General features: G+C 41.8%; 1 protein-coding gene across 1 annotated transcript in view; it reads right to left on the bottom strand.

The window, feature by feature from the left end:
* POU6F2 (POU class 6 homeobox 2) overlaps positions 1-23,811 on the bottom strand; it is a gene marked incomplete at both ends in the record, with an annotated part of 451,154 nt that overhangs the window by 36,680 nt on the left and 390,663 nt on the right. Inside the window, one exon of the mRNA XM_082662333.1 lies at positions 15,129-15,275. Coding sequence (XP_082518459.1) covers positions 15,129-15,275 — 147 coding nt within the window. The remainder of the gene's footprint in view (positions 1-15,128; positions 15,276-23,811) is intronic.

Here is a 23,811-nt window from a genome sequence, read left to right as displayed (position 1 = left end):
TGCGTGGGCTTTCTCTAGTTGCAGCGAGCGGGGGGCTACTCTTCGTTGTGGTGCGCGGGCTTCTCATTGCGGTGGCTTCTCTTGTTGAGGAGCATGGGCTCTAGGCACGTGGGCTTCAGTAGTTGTGGCTCGCGGGCTCAGTAGTTGTGGCGCACGGGCTTAACTGCTCCGTGGCATGTGCGATCTTCCTGGACCAGGGGTCGAACTGTGTCCCCTGCATTGGCAGGCGGATTCTTAACCACTACGCCATGAGGGAAGCCCCATCAGGCAGGTTTTGATAGATGTTAGCATAGAGGGCCACTGTACTCTTCCATAGAGAAAACTATGGTTTCTCATAGTTTTCTGGTTCCTATTTTAAATGTCCCTCAAAGTATATGCATATTATATATATATAATATGTATATATAACAATATATATATAATATATAAATATACACGTATAATATGTGTGACATGTACTTATATTTATCTAGTACTTCAAATTTGGTACGGGGAAAATGTTAATTTATCATGACAAACAAACCACTAATATAATGATTTTCCAACTGTCCTGTTCTAAGATCAACAACTCAAAATTCATGCCAATAGTATGAAGTTTGGAATTTTTAATTACAAAGCATTTTTTTTTGATGTGGACCATTTTTAAAGTCTTTATTAAATTTGTTACAATATTGCTTCTGTTTTTTTTATGTTTTGGTTTTTTGGCCACAGGTCTTGTGGGATCTTAGCTCCCCGATCAGGGATCAAACCCACAGCCCTGCATTGGAAGGCGAAGTCTTAACCACTGGACTGCCAGGGAAGTCCCTCAAAGCTATTTTTGAAGTACAGCCTTATCAGGAATATGTTTCACAGTCATGCCAGATGAATTCATTCATATATATTGTTAAATCATGTAGAAGCTGGCATAAGGATACTTACATTGAAGAACAATGGAGATATTTAAGTCATAAAACAATTAACTTAATCCACAACTCAGAATTAAAAAATAATCTGCTTAACTTCTCTAAAAAATTTGGGACATTTCTAGCAATGTTTATGGTACCAGATTTGGTTTCTGAGATGGATTCTTTCTTTCTTTTTTTTTTTCCCCCCACATCTTTATTGGAGTATAACTGCTTTACAATGGTATGTTAGTTTCTGCTGTATAACAAAGTGAGTCAGCTATACACATACATATATCCCTATATATGTATCTCCTCCCTCTTGCATCTCCCTCCCACCCCTCTCGATGGTCACAAAGCACCGAGCAGTTTCCTTCTTAACACTTTCTGATTCCTCTAGGTTTGGACTGCAGGAACAAGTCTACATTATCCCCATTTTTAACGTGTTATCTTCATGTGAGCTGAGAAGGAACAGAAACTCTACTTTTTAATATTTTAAAATGTATATGATTTTGTGATCTCAAAAAGATCAAAATGAGTTCTCAGAATTCTGAGTAGCATGCCATGTTCCTCCCTTCTGTGTTCACCTAAGTAACTTGTATATCACCTTCTCTTTTTTAAAAATAAGAGACTTTTTATTTTTTGGCCATGTCGAGCAGCTTGCAGGATCTTAGTTGCCCGACCAGGGATCGAACTCGTGCCCTTGGCAGTGAAAGCTCCAAGTCCTAACCACTGTATCACCAGGGAATTCGCTGTATATTACCTTTTAAATGTAAATGATTTAAGTATCTTTTTTCTTAAGGATGTCAACTATTATAGTAAAAAAACTTAAGTCTGTCTTTCATAACCAATGATACTGAGAGGATCCTCACACTAAAATCCAAATTTCAACTTGCAATGAAATCCTCAAATTCTGTGTGAATTTAAAACAGAGTTTTGTTTTCCTAGCTGTACATGTATCACTAAATCTCTTCCTTACGGTTGCCTGGGAGAGCTTGCTAACGTCACCTGGAGATTTACTGAAGGTAGATTGAAATGTTTTTATTCTAGAGCATCAGAGGAAATCAACAGTAGTTGAATGAACCTTGCAGGTAAAACCCGTGGCCCTGCTTTTTGATTAAATAAAGTACAACACTTTGTTATAAGGAAAAGTGGATGCTGTCAGGTCCTCAGCCACGTAGTCATGATATAGAGGCAAGCTAGACATCACTTAGCCTTCTGTGCTGATAATCTTGAGAAAACAAGGTAGTCTGCTTACCCTGTTACTAATAGTGTGAGCAGTGGACTGAAAATCATCAAACTGGCCCTCTCTGCATGCTGGGGCGACCACGGGTTTCAGAACCCAGGTGGTCAAGAGAGCAAGGGAGAAGCAGGGTTCGCCTGGTACATGCTATGTACCTGGCACTGTGCCAAGATTCCACACCCTTTATTGCTTTTACTCCTGACAACAAGCCTGAAATGCTAGTACAGTAGTTTCAAAAACTGAAGAAAGTACCGGAGATGGAAACAACCTAAGTGTCCATCATCGGATGAATGGATAAAGAAGATGTGGCACATATATACAATGGACTATTACTCAACCATAAAAAGAAATGAAACTGAGCTATTTGTAATGAGGTGGATAGACCTAGAGTCTGTCATACAGTGTGAAGTAAGTCAGAAAGAGAAAGACAAATACCGTATGCTAACACATATATATGGAATTTAAGAAAAAAAAATGTCATGAAGAACCTAGGGGTAAGACAGGAATAAAGACACAGGCCTACTAGAGAATGGACTTGAGGATATGGGGAGGGGGAAGGGTAAGCTGTGACAAAGCGAGAGAGAGGCATGGACATGTATATACTACTACCAAACGTAAGGTAGATAGCTAGTGGGAAGCAGCCGCATAGCACGGGGAGATCAGCTCGGTGCTTTGTGACCGCCTGGAGGGGTGGGATAGGGAGGGTGGGAGGGAGACGTAAGAGGGAAAAGATATGGGGATATTTGTATATGTATAACTGATTCACTTTGTTATAAAGCAGAAACTAACACACCATTGTAAAGCAATTATACTCTAATAAAGATGTAAAAAAAAACTGAAGAAAGTAAAAGAGACCAATGCTGTTTTCATCAGATACAGTAATGCTAGATGGCATTATGCTTAAAAGCATTTCCATATAAAACTTCGATATACTAAATAGACCCTACTTTGGATCAGACACCCTAAGTAGATTAAAATATATCCAGGTGGGGAGAGCATGATATTTATGGAATGACCACTATGCGGCAGGGAGGAGAGCGGGCACTTAGACGTGTGATGCTGAAAGCAGCTGCCCTCCGAGGAAAGCAGTGCTTTGAAGCAGCCAGATCTGGGCTCAAATCCAGGCTCTTTCACTTTTTTTCTAACTCTGTGGCCCTGGGAAGCTGGTTAACTTTTCTGAACCTCTATTTCCTCAGCTGTAAATTAGACATAATAGTGCAAGATCACTGTGGGAATGAAATGAAATGATGAACTTATGCACCATGCTTATGAATAGTGTATTAGCTTATACGAAATACTCTATATTCATTCAGTCCACAGATTATATTACTATGTTTATGCTTACTGTGTGCTCTTTTAGCCACTGGGATACATCAGGGAACAAAACAAAAAATTTCAATTATTATTAGAGCACAGTGAATAAGAGTGAGCTCTGATAACAGACAACACTGGGTTTGAATCCTGACATTTCCAGCTGGGTGATCTTGGAAGTTTCTTAATCTGTACAATGGGGATAAACCATATTCCGTGGTTGTGGTCATAATGAAATGAAACAATATACTGAATGTTAAAAAAAAAAGATACCAATTAACTTATATACAAAACAGGGACTTCCCTAGCAGTCTAGTGGTTAAGACTCCGAGCTCCCAATGCAGGGGGCACAGGTTCAATCTCTGGTCGGGGAACTAAGATCCCTCAAGCTGCGTATGGCGCCGCCTAAGACATTAAATAAATAAACACAAATTTTAAAAAACCAGAAATAGACCCACAGACATAGAAAACAAACTTATGGTTACCAAAGGGGAAAGGGGAGGGTGAGGGATAAGTTAGGAGGTTGCGATTAACAGATACACATTACTATATATAAAATAGATAACCAACAAGGAGCTACTGTAGCACAGGGAACTCTACTCAATATCTAGTGATACCTATAAGGGAAAAGAATCTGAAAAAGAATGCATATATGTATAACTGAATCACTTTGCTGTACACCTGAAACTAACACAACATTGTAAATCAACTATAGTTGAATTTAAAAAAAAGAAAAAAATATTGAATACTAATCACTCTTTGGCGTGTAGAAAGTGCTCAATAAATGGAAGCAACTGATTAAATTTATTGTTGTTAAATACCCCAACAACCCTGAGCAGATGACGTTGCTGTCATTGCAAGGAAGAGAAAACTGAGGCTGAGTGAGACTAGGTGCCTTGCCTGGGGTTGCAGAGCTGCTTGGGGATGGAGTCTAATTTGAAAGCCTGTGCTCTTTACCGTGGGCTGGCTTCCATGTGAGCACATAGACATTTGCTTGTTCTGTCTCTGTTACCCTGAGACTGTATTATTGTGACCATCTATTGACAAGTGTCAGATCAGGGGTGTGTAGTGTGTTTTCCTTTGTGTGTCTGTGTTCTGCTTGAGCGATGCCATTTACTTGCACATATAAAGCTGTATCACATCTTGAGTTTACTGTTGTATTCTAAACCCTTCACCTTGTGACGTCTTCTCGGCATCTACTTAGATTGTTCTTTTTACAAGGTGGAAAGTGTTAGGTGGTGAGATGAACAGCAATTTGGAGCAATGTTCTATGGATAATGCATTATATTCAACTGGATAGTGCGAAGGCTTACTTCTGTACATTTGAACTTGAACCTGGCTCCTCTCACTTTTCTGAGTTGGGACTTTTCCATTGCTACCTATCTCTGATCTATTTCTCATTTCTCTCTTATTGGCCTGTAAATTCATGATGTGATGCCTACACCTTTAAGAAGAATGCATCATGTCAACAACTTGTGGGCCAACAAGAAAGTTGGGTGCATTACTGGGCTTATGGCGTAGTAAATGGTACAATGAGCATTTATTGGGAAGTTGACTGCATCTCATGTGTGAATTTGATGTGTTCACCTCTCTGCTTAACCATAAAAATTGTCTGCAGAAAAAGCTGATATTGCTCTAGAGATGCTAAGTCAAAATTCAGCACTTCCGCTCTTTCCTTGCCCCTGACCCAAATCAAGTTTAATTTTCATTCTTTAGTTGGAAAAACTGAGACATAAATAGCTTCTACTTCCTCCCCTGACTTTTTACTAAAAAGAGAGCCATCATCAAGGTAGAAGCTAGTGGGAAGCAGCCGCATAGCACAGGGAGAGCAGCTCGGTGCTGTGACCGCCTGGAGGGGTGGGATAGGGAGGGGGGAGGGGGGGAGACGCAAGCGGGAAGAGAGATGGGAACATATGTATATGTATAACTGATTCACTTTGTTATACAGCAGAAACTAACACACCATTGTAAAGCAATTATACTCCAATAAAGATGTTAAAATGAAAAAAAAAATAGCCCGTTGCATAGTCTTTGTGATACTGGATTTGGTTAAAGTGATTTATCAAATAAATAACATTTCCTCAATTATAAGACCCCCACATAGTTTGCATTTGTAATATTTGTGAAATTAGGCTGCCTCTAACAACTGATATATCTGTTTAATGTGCTAATATTTTCTTCCATTACAAAAAAAAAGCTGTTATTGATAGTGCAACTTAAGATCAGTCGTTTCTTAGACTCACAATACAGAATTAGATATTTCTCTTTTTCTTATCAAGGGTTTACCTCCTTAGAGGGGCAGCTTCCAAAGGGAAACATCTAACAATGTATAGGGCCTTGCCACTTTGGGAGCTTAATCAATTCTAAAATCATCTTGCTGTGTCATACCACAAAAAGCACCAGTCAAGGATTCCCTGGGATAGCGTTTCCTCCTTAGCTCTGAAAGGCTCACTTTGGTGAGCGCCCATATAAAGCACAGACTTCTTTCTTCATACTTCATAGTTGTCCTCATGGCTAGGATGCCTTGCTGGAAGGCAGGGGCCCTACAGTCCCTCAGACCCTAACTCCTTGAGGCTGATTTTCTCTGGCAAGATGAAGCAGAGATCTGAGGTCAACTTTTCAAGATCATCTCATTGCTTTAGACACTTCCTTGCAAGTACTTCTCTAGTTCCTCTGATCAGCAAAAATAATAATGGTGAGAATATCGATTACAATACTCTATATTTATTTTGGCAGATTTATAGCTCTTTACAGTTTTCCAGTGTGTGAGGATTTATATATCTTCAAGAGAAATTTCTGAGGCTGACAGGGCAAGAATTACAGTTCCCGTTTGTAGATGGAACGGTGAAGCTTCTGGATTTGTGACAAACCTATGGAGCATCTAGAAAACGAACCTCAGAAAGTGACGGAGGTGCGGGAGGATGGGTGTGGACTTTGGGCTCACATTTCAGTTCTGCCACTTACTAAAAGGTATCATCCCAGGGGCACTTCTCTGGCAGTCCAGTGGTTGGGACTCCGCTTCCCCTGCAGGGGGCGCACGCCGAGTGGCATGGCCAAATAAAAATAGTACCATCCCAGGGAGCTGCCTTAACTCTCCCAAGAGTTTGCTCATCTGCATAGCTGGGATCATCAAACCGGTGGTTAAGTGCCCAGTGGGACCACAGATGACACCTGCCCCATGGTGAAGCCTCAGTGCCTGGGAGCTATTATTTCCATTATTCTTTTCTAGAAGTCACTTAGCCTAAAGGAACATTCAGCTTAAACCTAGCACTGCTCTAAGACGTAAGATGGTTGAAGAGTTTTGCACACTGAAATAAATTCCATGAACGTTAGTGATATTATTTTGCCATAAGTTTGCACTAGTTGGAATGTAAACTATGCTAGTGAAACAAAGATTCAAGAAGTCAGACTAGCTTTGAGGGAGCTTGGAGTCTTATAACTTATGGCCTGTCCAGAGTTGCAACTGTTAATTAGGTTACTTCCTTAGTTAATTGGCCCCTTTCCCATTTTTAGCCAGAAGGGTTGTCCAACTGTCTGGAGCCAGATGTCCACACAAGAACACATTTCCCTATTTCCAGGAAAGCGAAATGCTCATGGAGGAAGAATTTTCTTAAAAAACGCAGTGGCCAGAAAAAAAAATGTGTCAGCACAACAATCCAAAGCTCTGCTTTAGATGAGAGAGAACTTGGTTCTCTCTGGCTCAGTCCTCAGAGGTGAATCCCCCAAACTGGATTTTTCATTCTCTTTCTGCCCACCCCTTTAACTGTATAGGACAGACTGCCCTGCTGCATTTTGCTGGGGGTCGGGGGGAGGCAGAAAGAAAGATTTCTGAGGGTACTTAATTTTCCAGCTCTTTTTCTTAAAATTAATTTTTATTGGAGTATAGTTGCTTTACAATGTTGTGTTAATTTCTACTGTATAGCAAAGTGATTCAGCTCTACATATACACATATCCCCTCTTAAGCTGGCAAGCTGTTTGGACTGATGACACTAATGGGATTAACCCTTTTACTTCAGAAATGCAGGCAGTAAGGAGGGGACCAGAGAGGGAGAGAGGGGCTACCTTTCACCCGGCAGCAAAGGTTGGGCTGAACAAATTCACTGTCATAAGGAGGGACAGAGCGCGCTTGTGCAGATGGCCCTGACCGGCTCTGAGACCTGATTAGGTCCCGCGTGTCAGCAGCTGAGCCACTGCAGAAGCAAGGCCTCCCATCAAACCCATCTCCTGCGAGGACCCCTTCCCCCTTACCCCTGCCCGGTCACTGCAGGTGACAAAACTCCAGACAGCGCACCGCAGCGGGGGGTCTGGGGGCCGCCTCACGTTTCTCTGTCTGCCCTCGGTGCTCGGATTGCAGCCCCTGGGAGTTCTTCCGAGCGGTGTGTGATCCCTTCTTTCCGCAAACGTGCAATGCAGGTGTGTGCACTCAAAACAGCAGCGCAGAAATCACCGCGAAGCCCCCGTGGCGGAGCAGAAGCTTCCTTGGAGGCGGTTCCTTTTTGATTGAAGTCATTGTTTCACATTCAAAGACGTGGATAGGGATGCGTGTAAATTCCCTCCTGCAGCATTTCCCAAAGTGTAAATTCTACGAGATGGCGGGTGGACAGGGAGTTTGGGAAAAGCGGGGTTAAAAACGTTAAAAGGGGTTTGGGGCGCGTCTGGTCGGTGGGGCGGGCCCCCTGCCCGGCCTCATGCATATTCATCAGCTGCTGCGCCTCCCCGCGTCGCACCGGGAACCCCCTTTTGCTTGGAGTCTTGAGGGACACACTGCTTTAACGCAACGGCCTCTCCTGAAATGAGGAGATAGAGCTCTTAACTGGGCTCAAAGGGGAAATCTGATATGTTAGTGGAAAGACTGAGGTGGTTTATTGTGGTCACTGTTTCATCTTTATTACTTGGGTAAAGCCAGGGTAAAATTCGTATTATGTTACTAACTCCATAAACATAGATTTCCCAATCTCTAGAATGAGCGGATTGAGAAAATGTTACTCTATTAAACAATGCTAGTTGATATGTATTTCACTAATATGATTGAAGTTTTACACCTTTAGAAAACTTCATATAATATTTGCCAATGAGAAAGTAAAATCTTTTTTTTAATTGAAGTATAATTGCCTACAACACTGTTAAGTTCCAGGTGCACAACATAGTGATTGGATATGAGAAAATAAAATCTTTTGTCAGACCGTTTTGGATTTTGGTTTAGAAAATATGGCCGAACCCATTCGTTGAGCTTATTACATACATAGATTGCTCTGTTCATAGTATCTCGGGGGGTGGGGTATATACAGATGCCAACTCTGAATTTTTAGATACCGACACTGAATTTTCAACAAATTGATTCTTATTTATGCAAAATATCTAAATAATATATTCTATTTTTGTATTAAAATGGTATTCTGTAATATGATCTTGTAGCTTTTTAAAAAATCAATATTTTGTAGTAAAAATGCAAAGCTTGCACGAAAGGAATCACCACTTTATCACAGTAATCACCTGGGAAAGGGAAAGAGAGGAATGGAAGGTGTTTTAAGGTCTTAACTGTTATCAGTAATGTTTCATTTCTTTTAAAAATAAGCAATAGGGACTTCCCTTGAGGTCCAGTGGTTAAGACTCCGTGCTTCCATTGCAGGGTCTGTGGGTTTAATCCCTGGTTGGGGAACTAAGTTCCCCTATGCTGTGTGGTGCGGCCATAAATAAAATAAAATAAAATAAAGTAAAAATAAGCAAAAGAACTGAAGCTTGTATGGAAAAAAGTTAGTATCTAGGTGGCTGAACAAGGATGTCTTTTGTGCTATTTTTTTTTTTTTTTTTTTTTTTTTTTTGCAGTACTCGGGCCTCTCACTGTTGTGGCCTACTCCCGTTGTGGAGCACAGGCTCCGGATGCGCAGGCTCAGCGGCCATGGCTCATGGGCCCAGCCGCTCCGCGGCATGTGGGATCTTCCCAGACCGGAGCACGAACCCATATCCCCTGCATCGGCAGGCAGACTCTCAACCACTGCGCCACCAGGGAAGCCCTGTGCTATTTTTTATGTAAAAAATTATCTTTTGTCTATACATTTAATGTGTTTCATTATAAAATATGAAATGCAAGAGTACCTGTGAAACTCCCTAAATTTCCAATCAACTGGCTTTAGCTGCATACGTCTAATGCGTTGGTTCTAGTCCCACTGTCAAAGCTCCACACTTGATCTCCTTTGAATAAAGTTTAAAATTAGTTTTACTAATGTGGGCAGCTGTGGCTTTTGTTAGTTCTCCTACACAGACAGACCTAATCAAGCCACAGAGGGGCTCAATGGACACATAAGTTCATTATATCTCAATCTTTTGGCTAAGATTTGCATTTATTATAACTTTATCTTCCTTCATCTTGTAGTGATTCTCTCTAAAAGATTCTCATCTTTCTATTTAAAATTATGTGTTGAGTGACTTTAGCAAGCCAGAGTTCAAGGTCAATTGCTTCTTCATCCTAAAAAAATAGCTATGGCATTAATTTATGGATCAATTAATGTAATTTACTAAATGCTTAAGAGCTATCAGGCACTGTGCTAAGCACTCTTTCTGCTATTATCACGTCTAACCCCACACGAAAAGTATGTCTTATCACTCCCACTTTGCTGATGAGGAAATGGAGGCCCAGGAAAGTTCTAGAACTTATCCAAGGCCACTGGGCTAGAAATGTGTTCCCATCAGACCTGTGTCCCTTAAAGCCTATATTCTTAGCTACTCTATTGCCTCTAGAGATGCTATTGAGCTCATTATTATTATAATTCTGAGGGACATCCCAATGTCAGCATCAAGTTCCTTCCATTCTAAGACATGTATTTCTCACCACTTCGTAAAGTTATGATATTGGAATGGTCTTTCCACTTGGCACTGGTGGTGGTCCTACCTCTCCATCCACCTGTCCAGCCTAGGCTACTGCTAGGATCAGCAGATTGTTTTACTTTAATCGTGGCCTTGTGGTCATTTAGGAAACAGCCCCTATCCTACAGCATGTCCTTCCTTCTGGCCAAACCAGCTGTGCTCAGCCATCGTTTATTCATATCATGCTGTGTGTATTCTTGGGTAACCTGAGTAGGTAAGTCCTTTTAATTATTTTTCTTCTTTTTATATATAAAAGAGTAATGTTGTTTAGTTGATTCTTTTTTTTTTGTTTTTCACTCGACTGGCTCTTTAAAGACTGAAGGAAGGGTTTTGGGCTTGCCTTGCTGCCACTTAACGAAAATTTCACAGTGGTTGAGAACTAATTTCATCAGGAAACATTCTGAGCTTCAGTTAAAATGTAAAATGCTTTCTTCAGCCCCAGGTTAAAATAAAATTTCATTTGCTTTTACTTTTCTGCAATAACGCCAACAAGGAGATATTGCCAGGGGCTCGAGGGAAGCCAATTCTATAGCTAAACAAATCGATGGTAAATCTACTTGCCAAATCCTGAACATACCCACTGAATAAGTGTTAGGAACACACACACACACACACACACACACACACACACACACACACACACACACACACACACACACACACACACACACACACACACCCCCCTATGGAACCATCCAGGGTAAGGATGAGATTTCCCTAACGGGAATTAATGTCCTACTATTAAGATTCTCACGTTCTCAAACTCCTCACACACAGCAGGTTTGTGTGCACAGTTACAAACCGAAAACACACAGCTTCTTAATTAATAATAACAGGTACCATTTATTGAGTGATGGTATTATTGAATGATGACTATGTGCCTGACCCTGTTCTAAGACCTTTAGCCTAGAAGCTGGCGCCATAACAATCCCCATTGTTCGGATGCAGAAATTGGGGCACAGAGAACGTAAGTCAATTGCCCAAGGTCTCACAACTGGTGCATGGCAGTCTGGTTCCAGAGCTCATTCTCTTTGCCTGTAGACTGTACTGCCTCTGCTGTATATCCAAAGAAAGGTTTCCAGAAAATACTAGACAGACTCTAAACCATGATGATGACAATGATGCTAATTAGGATAATCATTTATTGAGTCTTTGATGGCGTACTCAGGCGCTATGGTAGGTTTTTTCCCCCACACATCTCATATAATCTTCATAATCTAGGGGCTTAGTTTTGATTATTTTTATTTTATAATGAAACCAAGGCTCAGAGAGCTCAGGTAATTTGCCTAAGGTCACAGAACTAGTTATTGTCTGACTTTGGATTCAAATGAGTCTATAGCTAGCGCTCATGCCATTGCCTAGCTTCCACACCCGTGTGAGTTCCTGATTCAGTGAGCAAAGAGAACCAAAATGTTCTTCTCAGCACTGCGATAGCCATTATCAATTTCATTATCACTGATTACCATTAGAACACTTGGTACCTTCCCACCTCAGAGTGAAGCTGCGTGTGATATAATTTTAAAATACTTTAACATCCCTGGGTAAGATATGTGCTTTGTGACTTCGGAATGTATTATTTTGTTAGAATTATTCACTCTTTGGACCAGTGTCTGACTTCTGAATTAACTGCAAATGAATGGCAGGGTTAGAAGGGTATAAAATGTCTGAAGTTGTTCCTCCATATTTGCTCATAACTACTAGTTGGAAAAAAGGAACATAAAAATTCCTTAACTATATCGAAATTTACTGAGATCCAGTAAATGGAAACATAGATTCCAAGACAAGGAAGCAAAACTACAGTCCCAGGTGGTAGGATTTCTTGAGAGTCTAAGGCCCTAGAGCTTGAAGGAAGATCTGGGCACGTCTCGCTGTGCGGGCATCTGCCCAGCCAAGAAGGCAGACCGAGGACCACCTGCCCTCCGAGCGCGACCCACTAGCTCAGTCTGCCTCATAGGGGTTGAGTCAGAGTTTTGAAGATGAGGCTCTGGTTTAGGAAGGTTAAGTCATTGCCCTAATGTCGTAAGACCAAAAAGAGGTGGAGCCTAAACCCACTCCCAGGCAGGTCTGAAATCGGCCAGGGCTCTTAACTACTGAGTAATCCCACTTAGGTTTCCAGGGAGCAAAGAGAATCTTAGCAGGCGGAAGCAAGGATCAGGGCCTTACTGATAACACAGTGCCCCTGCTTGCAATCATCAGACCTACCGTAGCAAATTATCAGTGGAGTGAAACATGCTTTTCTAACTTAGGTTTAGATTTTAATGTTACTACTCCCAGGTGAACTTGCAAATTAAAAAAAAAATAGTTGATGTCAAGAACTCAAATGAAAGAATCTCTAAATATATTTAGAGTTTTCTCTTTGTATCCTTTCTGGGAAAGCTCCATAGAGATTTCTAAGGAATTGAAAATGGGCTGCATGTAGTAATCTTAGTTTACATGGTATTTTGAACATGGCGATTGCATTAACCTGATTCCAATGTATTCTTACCTTTTGTACCACATTAACACAAGCCAAAGGAGTACACACACACACACACACACACACACACACACACACACACACACACACCCCAAATAATATTTGCCTTTTGGGGGATATAATTTGACTACTTTGTAAGGTTCAGATAGGTATCTTTGTGCCAAGAGGTGCAGGGCATGCACCTTCTTCTGGGAAGATGATGGTGTTTATATTACAAAGATTTAAAAAAAACCTATAGTGCTGCATCAATGTGGCCAATTCCTCTACTTTGGAAATGGGAGCATCTTGGTCTCTTCTTGCACTAGGAAGGGGACACGATGCCATTGGGATGTGTCTAAAACTCTCAGACAAGACTTTATAAGTGGCCATGATTGATTTCTCTGTTAAGTTTGTTTTACTTTAGGAGGTTTGTGTACCATATCAAATCAACTATTGTAACACAGTTTCAAAAATAGAAAAATTAAGGTTAAAATCAACTCTTAATGTATGCAGAGTGCCAATCAAGCTTCAACTTTGAAGCCCATTTCCTTAGGGGTACTTGTGGGCTGGGAGCCCCTGGGATGGGGGCTGGCCAAGGCCACACAAAGCAGAGGTTGTAACTCTAGCCCCTGAGAAGGAGGTGGATTTGTAACCGGCAAAAATGATCAGCCATTAAATCATCAGAAGAATAAACTAATAATTCCTTCTAAACAATAAAGGATTTTCTTCATCACAAATACTCAAGAGGTGGGGCACAGTAGTACATTTTACTTGGACATGGAAACAAGAAAAACCAGAGGGAAATACACATCAATGTTATGCTGTCTATCCTGAACTCTTAAAATGTACATTTCAAGGGTCGGGGCCTGGCAGGAAGGAAACAGCGTGTTCTATTTGGGGCACAACTCCAGGAAACAGCTACCAGGACAGACCTGATCTGAGTATGGCGTATAGATATTAGAACCAACATTTCCTCCACATCAATACCCCATCCCTCCAGAAATCTTAATAGGCTTTTGAGAACCTCCATTTAGAGCCGGCTGCATAAAATGATCCTTTGATGAAAAGGGATTGGAACAAGGGTTAAAGTCGACATTGAAAGGTGACCGTGGAGGGCACGGTATTCATACATCCCTCCTTTAATATGTGTGGTGTGCACCTGTGATAAGATGATTCATTACCTGGGTCCGCTCTTTGACAAGCTCCATCGTTCAGGCCTCAGGGGTTCTGATGGGACAATCCTGCACCCGCCCAGGAAATACAACAAGATCCACTTTTTTTCCCCCCTGGGATGTGGATGGAGCCGGTTTAGCTTATAATGCATCTCTATTTACTCTTTATGTAAAATAAAGCAAGGTTCAAGACACCTCAATTCCTGTTCCCCCAGAGCAGGCCAAGCATAGAGGAGTAACCTCACTGCTGGGTAAGTAACCTGGGAGGAGGAATCTCGGCAAGCTTGCAAGCTCCTTCTCTCTTGTGTTTCATCATCAGAAACAGCAACATTTGAGAACCAGGTGCCCTACCCAGCGAGGCTGGGCTCTGTGTCAGGCCTTTGAATGGAGGGCACCCCGACACCATCAGCTTCAACCTCTTTGGCTCTGCATGCAGCTTTCAGGTTTACTGGGGTCTTGAAGAGGGACCACCTTCATCAAGAAGCCCCATCAGCATCTTGGTGGTCGCGATGCGGGCACAAGAGCAGTGTGAGGGAACAGACGTGCCTGATGGTGACATGAGCAAGGTTTAATGGCCCTAGCAGGCTGAAGTAAATCTACAAGCACACGAGAGACCGCTGAGGGCTAGTGAGAATCAGCAAGTGGCTGGGCACGTCGGCGACTGGCGGTTTTGGGATAACTCTAACTCGCGCCTTTTCTTTTTTACCTTTACAGGACATCCTGAATTGTTTCCCATCACCTCCGCATACATCCAGAAATAGCTTTCTTAAGGTTAATTTAAAAATCTTAGAGCAATTAGGGAAGGAAACTTACCAGTCTCCTCCAATACCCAAATTTCCAAAAAATGAAAAAATAAAAAAAAGCAAAATGGAAATCTTACTTGTAAAATGTAACTGATTTTTCTTAGAAAGAGTCTCCCAATCCTGAAAAGTAATTTCTTCAATTAAGGTCATAACATGAGTCATCGTATAGAAATAAAACCAAAATAAAACTTAGTAGACATTCCAGGGGAAGGAAAAAAATCTTGCCTCTAAATTAGAGAAACACCTCCCAACCCTTCTCTTCTTGACATTGCTGGTCAACATTATTTATTTGCCTTGTACAGCTGCGGTTACATATCACTGTCATGCAAAAGAAATTCATTTCTTTTCCAAGTTCAATCTGCCATAAAAATTCACTCTTGTTCCCATCTCCCACTCACCTGTCCTTGTGCATTAGTAACTAGTTGACCCGTGACCCCCTGCAGACTGGAGAGGGCATTGCCAAAGGCCTGTGAACTTGCTATGGAGCCCATGGCTGCTGCTGCTGCAGCCGCTGCAGCCTGACTTGCTAGTGGATTATTAACCAGCTGCAAAGAGAGAAAAGATCAGGGTGAAACCACCAAGACACGCACAGCACACGGAAACAACATTCACTTGTGGGGGGAAAGTTATCGCTCCAAATGGCTCATGCAAAGGGCCTGGGGAACATTCCCTCTGAAGCTGTAGGGTTTGGGAAAGGTTGGAAATGAGGTTGGAAGGGAAATATTCTCTATCAACACTGGGCTGCTTAATGGAGCCTGGGTTTGGGAGTCGCCCCAGGAGGGAGGGAGGTGGGCCCCAGGGGCGAGGTGGGACCTTAGGATCTTCCCAGGTGGAGAAATAATTTTGGAGAAGTCCCTGGGTTTTGTTTGCTAGACTAAATAAAACTTGGAGAAAAGGTCTTCTTTGCTTGAGGCAACCAGACTGAATGTGGGATTAAAACAGGATGGGAGTAGGGGTGGAGGAGAGGAAGAGATTTTAGGGATTTATGCAAATGAGTTTATCATTTTCATTTGTGAATTGCAGTTTCATATCTGGTAAGGCAAACGCCTCACCCCACGTCCTTCTCCAAGGATTAAGGAAATCAAAGTCAGGAGAAATAGAAATCTCCAGCCTCTGTGCTCTCAGAGGCTAAGTCTAGGGTTGGGACTTTTGGGGGGGCTCACTTGAACCATGGAATTCAAGGTCAAGGACAAAGGTCCCCTGGTGAATGGTCAGGTTGACATCAGCTTGCTGTTTTAGCTCATATACGGCCTTCCCTTGGCCTCTTTGCTGGGACAAGAGTGAGCTAGGGAGGAATTTGACAGGGGAATAGTGGCGGGGCGGGGTGGGGGGAATGGGGGGTGGAGAGAGCCACCCAAGGAGGAGGTTATGGCTGCCAAATTTTGTTTTTCTGTGGAGGCCAATTCAATATTCTTTATCCTGCCAATTTTCCACGTCACAGGTTTTCAGGCCTTCTGACCATGAGGCAGAAGTGTAGCTTGAACTAAAATCTGCATTTAGGTTAATGACTAGATATAAATGCAAGAAACATTTAAACTATTTTCACAGTAATGGTTTTGATACATGAATTTCATTTGTATTTATTCCAGGGTGTTATTTTTTCCCATATAGTTCCTCTCAAGTACAGCAATTGTTGTGTATAATAATGCATTTTCCATCACCAGTTCCCACATCCATGAAATTCCTGCATTTAGCAGAAACCTGCCAAGACTAAGACTTGGTAGAAAAAATTTAATGCCATACTTAATTCAAGTCCTAGAAGCTCTTTTAAAGATGCCTCTTTTTTTTTTTTAACTTTCTTCTTTACTTTCTCTTTACTGTCTCAGTTTCTTGTCTTTTTCTTTCTTTTCCTTTTTCCCCCCCTCTTCCTCTCAAAACATATTTTATTACTTAATTCCTTTGGAAATTTGCCTAGAGTTTATGTCATCTGATGAGGATGGAAATACTAATTGTCAGAGGAAATATCAAAAAGGACAAGAATTTAATAATTCTCCCCCCCATTAATGTGATATCCTTATCTTATTGGTTTCTTTATTCTTTTATAACGAAATTTCACAGCACTAGTTCTACAGTCATTCCATTGACCCAGCACATTTTTTTTAGCAATGAAAATCCACTTTCAGCTCATTACATTATGTGTCTTTTGCCTTTATCTCTCTCCTAAAAGATAATGATTTTCTTTTTAAGGAGAAAAAAAAAATTCTCATTCATTAGCCTAAAGAGAAACCCTGTCTTATCCCAGATTACCACCATGGGATTTAAAATTCAGGTTGGCCTTGATCTTGGTTTTCTGAGGATATTTGTACAGTGTATAGGAGGCAAGTAATGGTATATGCTGAATGGAAACTCTCCTTGTTTTTGGCTTGACTCCCTAAAGTGGAAGAGTTTATAGTGTGTTCTTTTTTTTTCACTTCCAAAGTGAGAAGACCACTTGAGGAATACCTTCCCCAAATGGCCAGGATGGACACTGCCCAGTGGTACACAATTCTCAGGTCACGTGCCGGTTGCTATGTTTACGTTTCTTTTCATGCAATACGAGCTGAAATCATAATGAAATTCCTGAATTTCAGGGAGCTCTCAAACCAAGCTTCTTAATCTCAAAGAAAGATTAAATTATGTGCAATTTGGTTCTAATGTTGAATATGCAATTTTGTCCACGAATTTTGAGTGAAACATTTAAATCAGTACCTACAGAATGCTTTCTAAAGAAGATAAGACAATGCTTCCTATTTAATGAAGAGAAAATATTTTTAAAAATTGGAAGACATTTCCCTGACATCTAGGTCAATCAAAAATTCACATAGGAAATTTTGGAATTACTCTCTGGATACAATACAATAGTGTAGATGAGAATTCCCAACATTTAGGACACTAGTGTGTTGTTCAGCAATAGTCCCATGTAGTCACAATAAATTCAGGTATTATATGAAGGATAAACTGTTCTTCTGAATATAAAACAAAGCACCTACTTAAAATCAGCCTCTGGGCCTTTGTGTTATGGGGCCAGGAATGGGAATACTTCTACTGTTTTGAAAGATTGCTTCAGCGACCATGGATGTACAGATTTTATTTTTTAAACGTTTACTTTCTCTATATCCCGGTCCTAGATTGAAATCCAATCTGTTCCTGTTTTTGCAGCCTTTCTCTCTTAATGAAGCAAATGCCAACTCGATGGCTCTCTTACTTGCATCCCTAGGTCTTTGTGAAGGGTGCAGGGCTCTGGGGAGATGCCTTGCTGGCCTCTGGAAGCAGAGTTGGAAGTGAAGGCAGGGGAGTGAGTGGTATATACAGAGACCAGGTACAAGTCAATCTGTAAGCTGACAGCATTTCAGATGGACCGTTGGTGTTGTCGATGGATGCAGCTTCCTAAATATCTTTTGGCTTTTCTGTCTGGAACTGCCAAGGCAGGGATGTAATATGCATTAAGATACGTGGCAGGAACGGTCAGGAAACCATAAGTGTTCTCTTCATCACCTTGGGTCATGTCACTCTGTATTGTCCCCAGTCATGTCCTATTAGCAGTGTTCCTCTCAATACTCCTTCTTGATTGGAGACTCGGGGGAGATTTGGACAGTGGGGAGCCCAGGCACAATAAATGCATATAATGAGCATGTTAACGTTCTAGGACCAACTGGATGTTTTGAAGGCACTGCCAAGCGTATGCCTTCAGATCTTTCATTGCCAATGTACCTAACCAGCAAAGGATGGCCCAAATGAGGTCTGACTGTGCTACATACTTGTGTTTGCAATAGACCAGTTCGAAAGACATGCTGCATTCTGGTGCACGCTTGTTTATAAATGTGGTAGCTCTCAAAGCAGGATTTGCATAGAGAGTCCTCATGTCACATCCAAATGGATTCTGGGCCCTGAATACATCAAGCTATAGTTCTATAAGTCTCAGATAGTCTAAAAACCTACTAATAGAAACACTAATTCCTTAAGACAGCCCCCTGAATTTTTGAGAATAAAAATAACAGGATAATAAAACAAAAATAGTTTTGTACCGGTAAGCAAAGGCTTCAAGCCTCACAGAGCCTGGTCTATCCATTCATGCAGTTGAGGGCATCCGCTCTGAAACCAGACTGCCTTGGCTTGTGACTTGAAGTAAACCATGCTTCCTACTCTCATAGGTTAAATGGGTGTAAACAGGGCACCCCTGTTCACAGAGTTATGATGAGAATTAGACGAGATAACATATGCGAAAAAGTTTTGGAATGATACTTGGCGCATATCGTGTTCTAAAACAGTGCTATACCTATTATCCTCGGAGTTCATAGTGTGCAGCAGGATTCTGAACTGATTAATTTATCAGAATTAGAACTCACCTCCACAAATATCTTTTTACTCTGGAAGTAATGTGAACACAGTAACTGTAGTCTCCATTTTTATACTTTAAATTGTACTTTCTAATTTTATTTTGCTTATTTTAAAACAGTAGCTTGAAGAAAGCGATTAGCTAAGTAATGTGATTGTTAGATGAGATGAGTTGTATAATTGAAAAGATAAATATGGGGTTTAAAGATATTTCAGACTGGAGGACATCTGAAAGAAGTAGTTAAAGCATGACATCACCTGCTGGCCTCTCATATTTGATCACGTATAGAGAAATGTATAGAGAAAGCAGTGTTTTGATTCTGAGGCCAGGGTAGGTAGGTGGCAGAACAGCAAGAGAAGACCTTTTTTTTTTTCTGGTCTGTTTTATCTCACGCTTAGTTTACAACATTTGTTAGGGTTCCAGAAGGACACCCATTTTGCAGTTTAATTCCTGCCTCATGTCAAACTATGGTGAATGAGTCTATCCCACAGTTGTTAATTTGATAGTGAAGGCATGCAGGAAGTAGATTCATAAAAAACATTTCCCTTGGGATTTGCAATGGTTGATTTCTCCATTCACGTATCGATAGGGATATTGGGTAGTCATCTCATAATGAGAATAAATCCATATTCCCAAATCCATAGGGCTCTATGCACATCCTTATTATCTGTGGACACTAAATGGTGATGGAAAGAAAAACTCTGATACAGTTTCTTCAAGGAGCACTCTTAGATGGTGTCATCCGTGTGACGTCACATAAATGTCACCAGAGATAATGTGGTGGGGTATCCAAATCTAGCCCCGTCTTCTCTTTCTCTGAAAGACTCACATTCTACAGCCTGCTAAAGAATTCAGGTTTCTTGAATCTGAGCCTTAGTAGTCACAATATTGTTCATGAAAATTTGCTGATTACATTATTCTATTAGTATAAATCTTATTTACAAAACTACGGCAGCATAACGCAGCACTGTGGCTGTAGTGTTATATTCTATGTCTATGTCTTTGTACCAGGAGGACCTTATGAATGCAGCCGGCTCAAACCTTTCTTTGGAGCATAATTGCTCATGATCTATAGTTTTATCATTCTCCTCATGAGCTATGTGAGTTTTATAGAATATGGATTTTGGAGCAGCTCTTTTTGCTACTAACTTTTCAATTTAAAACTCTGAAACTGTGGTATCATTTGTTTTTAAATGAGGATGTTCATGAACACATTCATCACAATTCATTCCCCATTTAAGGTCTGAAATGACTTGCAGTGGCTGCCTAGAAACAGGAGGGCAAATGTGGCTCTTCATTTCCATACACTAGGTCCTTGACTTTTCTTATACTGCAAAACGTGTTTCTTGGTTCCTTGGGACTCTTTTAACCAAATCAGTATTTCCACTTCTTACCCTCAAGGCTTCTCTTAAAGGTCAAGGAAATACCGGTAGACAAATTCTGGAAGGGCGGCCATATTCATCTCAATGACCCACCCGATGTGTGTTCTATCCTACCAGGTTTTTCCCTTTGATCTCATGATTATTATGTGTTATGAAACCCTCATCACAGCAATCAGTTTTGTGAGTTTTATTTTATTTTTTAATTTTAATGTTTATTTTTGGCCTCACTACGTGGCATGCGGGATCTTAGTTCCTTGACCAGGGATCAAACCTGTGCCCCCTGCAGTGGGATCGTGGAGTCTTAACCGCTGGACCTCTGGAGAAGTCTCAGTTTTGTGAGTTTTAATATTGAGTCAAGCTTTGCTGCTTGCTCTCTGCCCACTTCCCTGAAGAGATGGCAACGTGCTACATGCTGCCCGTCCAACTCTCTACCAACCAAAAGTCTCCATTTCCATGGCTGAGACGTCTCAGCCTGGAGTGCATGAGATGTGCCGTGATGACTCTCAGATACTGCAATGTCCTAAAATACCTTCGAGTCATCAACGTAAAGTCACATGGATTTCAGTCTAGTCTCAAAATGAATTATATTTAATTTATTTTAATTTTCTGGCCAACTGTAGTATAGTAATTTTCTATTAATGCTCCAGTAACTTTCTATCAACACCCAGCTACACTGGCTAACAGAGGAATTTTGTAAATGACCTAAAGTCTGAGGTTGAGTTTCCCAGAAACAGGATGGAGCGGGAAGGGAGGAATTCCAATCTAGCAGGGGCTCTGGAGTGTGAGTTCCCACTCCCGAGGCAAGGAGGCTGGGTGTCCACACTCAACACCTGACAGTCCCAGTTCACATCTGTGGGGTGGAGGAGAGGCTTGGGACTCAAATCCCTGGGTACTGTTGGCTCTTTGCTCTTGGGACAAAGTGGAGTGTTTGGAAGAAGAGCTGCTCGTGCTGGTTTTTGAAAGCCCCCCAAGACGGGGGCAATTTACAGAAAAGAAGGATTCCAAGGGATCTGGGTGGAACTTGAACAATTATGGCTACAAGGCAAATGTCACTCCCTTTCACTCATTTAGGTCTTAACCCTGCAAACCTTTATTCAGGACCCACTATGTTTTGGGCACAGTGTGAGAAAGATGGTGTGAATGACAGAGTGACATGTTCCCTACCCTCTGGGGACTTATAGTCAAAGAGGGAAAGAGATCTGGTAGGAAGAGATGAGCTCTCCAGGGAGCAGTATCCAGACCTGGAGGGGGTGGCAGTCTGGTGTGGGGTCAGTGAGAGAAGAGGTGGTGGGTTCAAAGAGACCTGGAAGGGCATCTCTGATTCGGTCTCTGTCTACCTTGTGCTCGCTCAGAGTTGCACAGAAATGTGACTGGCAATGAATGAACCATTCTATCTGAAAAGGGAAAGGGGAGCAGCACAGTGTAAGAATTAAGAGCTTGCATTCTGGAACTAGATTGCCTGGGTTCCAATCATGAAGCTGCCAGTAACTTGCTGTACCTTTCTGCTAAGGTCTGAATGTTTGTGCACCTGCTCCCTCCAATTCATATGTTGAAATCTTAACCCCCAAAGATGATGGTATTAGGAGATGGGGCCTCTGGGAGGTGCTTAAGTCACAGGGGTGGAGCCCTCACGGATGGGATTAGTGCCCTTATGAAAAGAGACCCCATAGAGATCTTTAGCCCCTTTCACCACATGAGGACACAGTGAGAAAGCACTGTGAATCAGGAGAGGGCTCTCAACAGAACTCAACCATGCTGGTGCCTTCCTCTTGGACTTCCCAGCTTCCAGAACTGTGAGAAATAAATTTTTGGTTTATTAAGCCACGCAGTCTGTGGTGTTTTGTTATAGCAGCCTGAAAGGACTAAAACACTTTCTGTGTCTCAGTTTTTTCAATGTTCGTAAACTGGGGATAATAATAGGAGTAATGATGTAATGGGGATGCTGTGAAAAATACATGAGTTAATATATGCAAAATACTAGAAGAGTTCCTGGCATATGGTAAGCACTATGCAAATTTTGCTATAGTAATTTTTATTCCTTCCAGGAACTTCTGGCCACACTATTGTTTAGGTTTGCATCCCCTCTGCCCCTCACTCCCTTGAGGGGAGTCACAATGGGACTTTTTGCAGATCCTCAACTACCCTGGGGTGTTTGCACTTGCTGTTTCTACATCTGCAACCCTTTCTCATTCACATCTCTCTTCTCCCAGGTCACCTCCATAGAGACACGTTTCTTGACTACTTTATCTAAAAAGCACTCCCTTTCTTTTAAAGATTCATGCCAAAACACGTACAAGGAAATGATACAATGTCAGGGATTCATTCTGAAATAATCTACGCAGTGGGGAGAAGGGTGGGGATATAGAAGAGCGTCTGGTGTTGATCACTGTAGAACCTAGGTGGTGGATATATATGGTTCATTATGCTATTTTTTATTTTTATTTATTTATTTTTTTTGCGGTACGCGGGCCTCTCACTGTTGTGGCCTCTCCCGTTGCGGAGCACAGGCTCCGGACGCACAGGCTCAGCGGCCATGGCTCACGGGCCCAGCCGCTCCGCGGCATGTGGGATCTTCCCGGACCGGGGCACGAACCCGTGTCCCCTGCATCGGCAGGCAGACTCTCAACCACTGCGCCACCAGGGAAGCCCCTCATTATGCTATTTTTTCTACTTTTACATGTGCTTGCAATTTTCCGTAATACAAAGTTTAAAAAAAATTCCCTTTCACTCTCCATCTAGTTTTCTCATGTATTTCACAGCACTTGTAGAGTCTAATATTACATTAGCCATTTGTGTATTCTCTTCATCCCTCTCTCTAGAATACAGATTTTGGTTCACTGCTGTATCTTCAGCTCTTCAACAACACCAGGCACCCAGCAGGCCCTCAGTCAACATGGATTGAATGAACATATGAAGGAGTGAGTCAAAGATATCTAGGCCTGACTGGGATCTTGGTGGGAGTTGGACCCTTCAATTTACAGAAAAGAGTGAAAATTTTGGAGGAAATTTGTCTAACCTCATCTTTTTAAAAACACAGCACCACACTTTAGAGTCTCTCACACCCACTGGACTGACTGACCAGAGCCTTGAATATGGGTGACTCAGTCCTGAGGGTTCGTGAATAATCCCTGATGGGTCAGTTCCTAGTGTGAGTCACCGCCTGCACTTACAGCATTCCTCTCAGCTGCCCAGGCAGACTCCCCCAAGGAATTCTGGGAATATCCCAGGATATAAAAACAACGGCAGCATCTAAGGATGAAGGCTCTTCCCTGGACCTCTTGGACCAAAAGCATCCCTGGAAACTGCAGGCTGAGAATCAAGTGGGGATGGGGCTGTGTGGAGGGCTTAAGCTCCAGGTTTGATGTTACCTGGGAGCTGAAGCAT

Source organism: Grampus griseus, assembly GCF_964374135.1.
Source record: "Grampus griseus genome assembly, chromosome: 9".
Classification (NCBI taxonomy): domain Eukaryota; kingdom Metazoa; phylum Chordata; class Mammalia; order Artiodactyla; family Delphinidae; genus Grampus; species Grampus griseus.
This window is presented reverse-complemented; position numbering and strand designations above follow the sequence as displayed.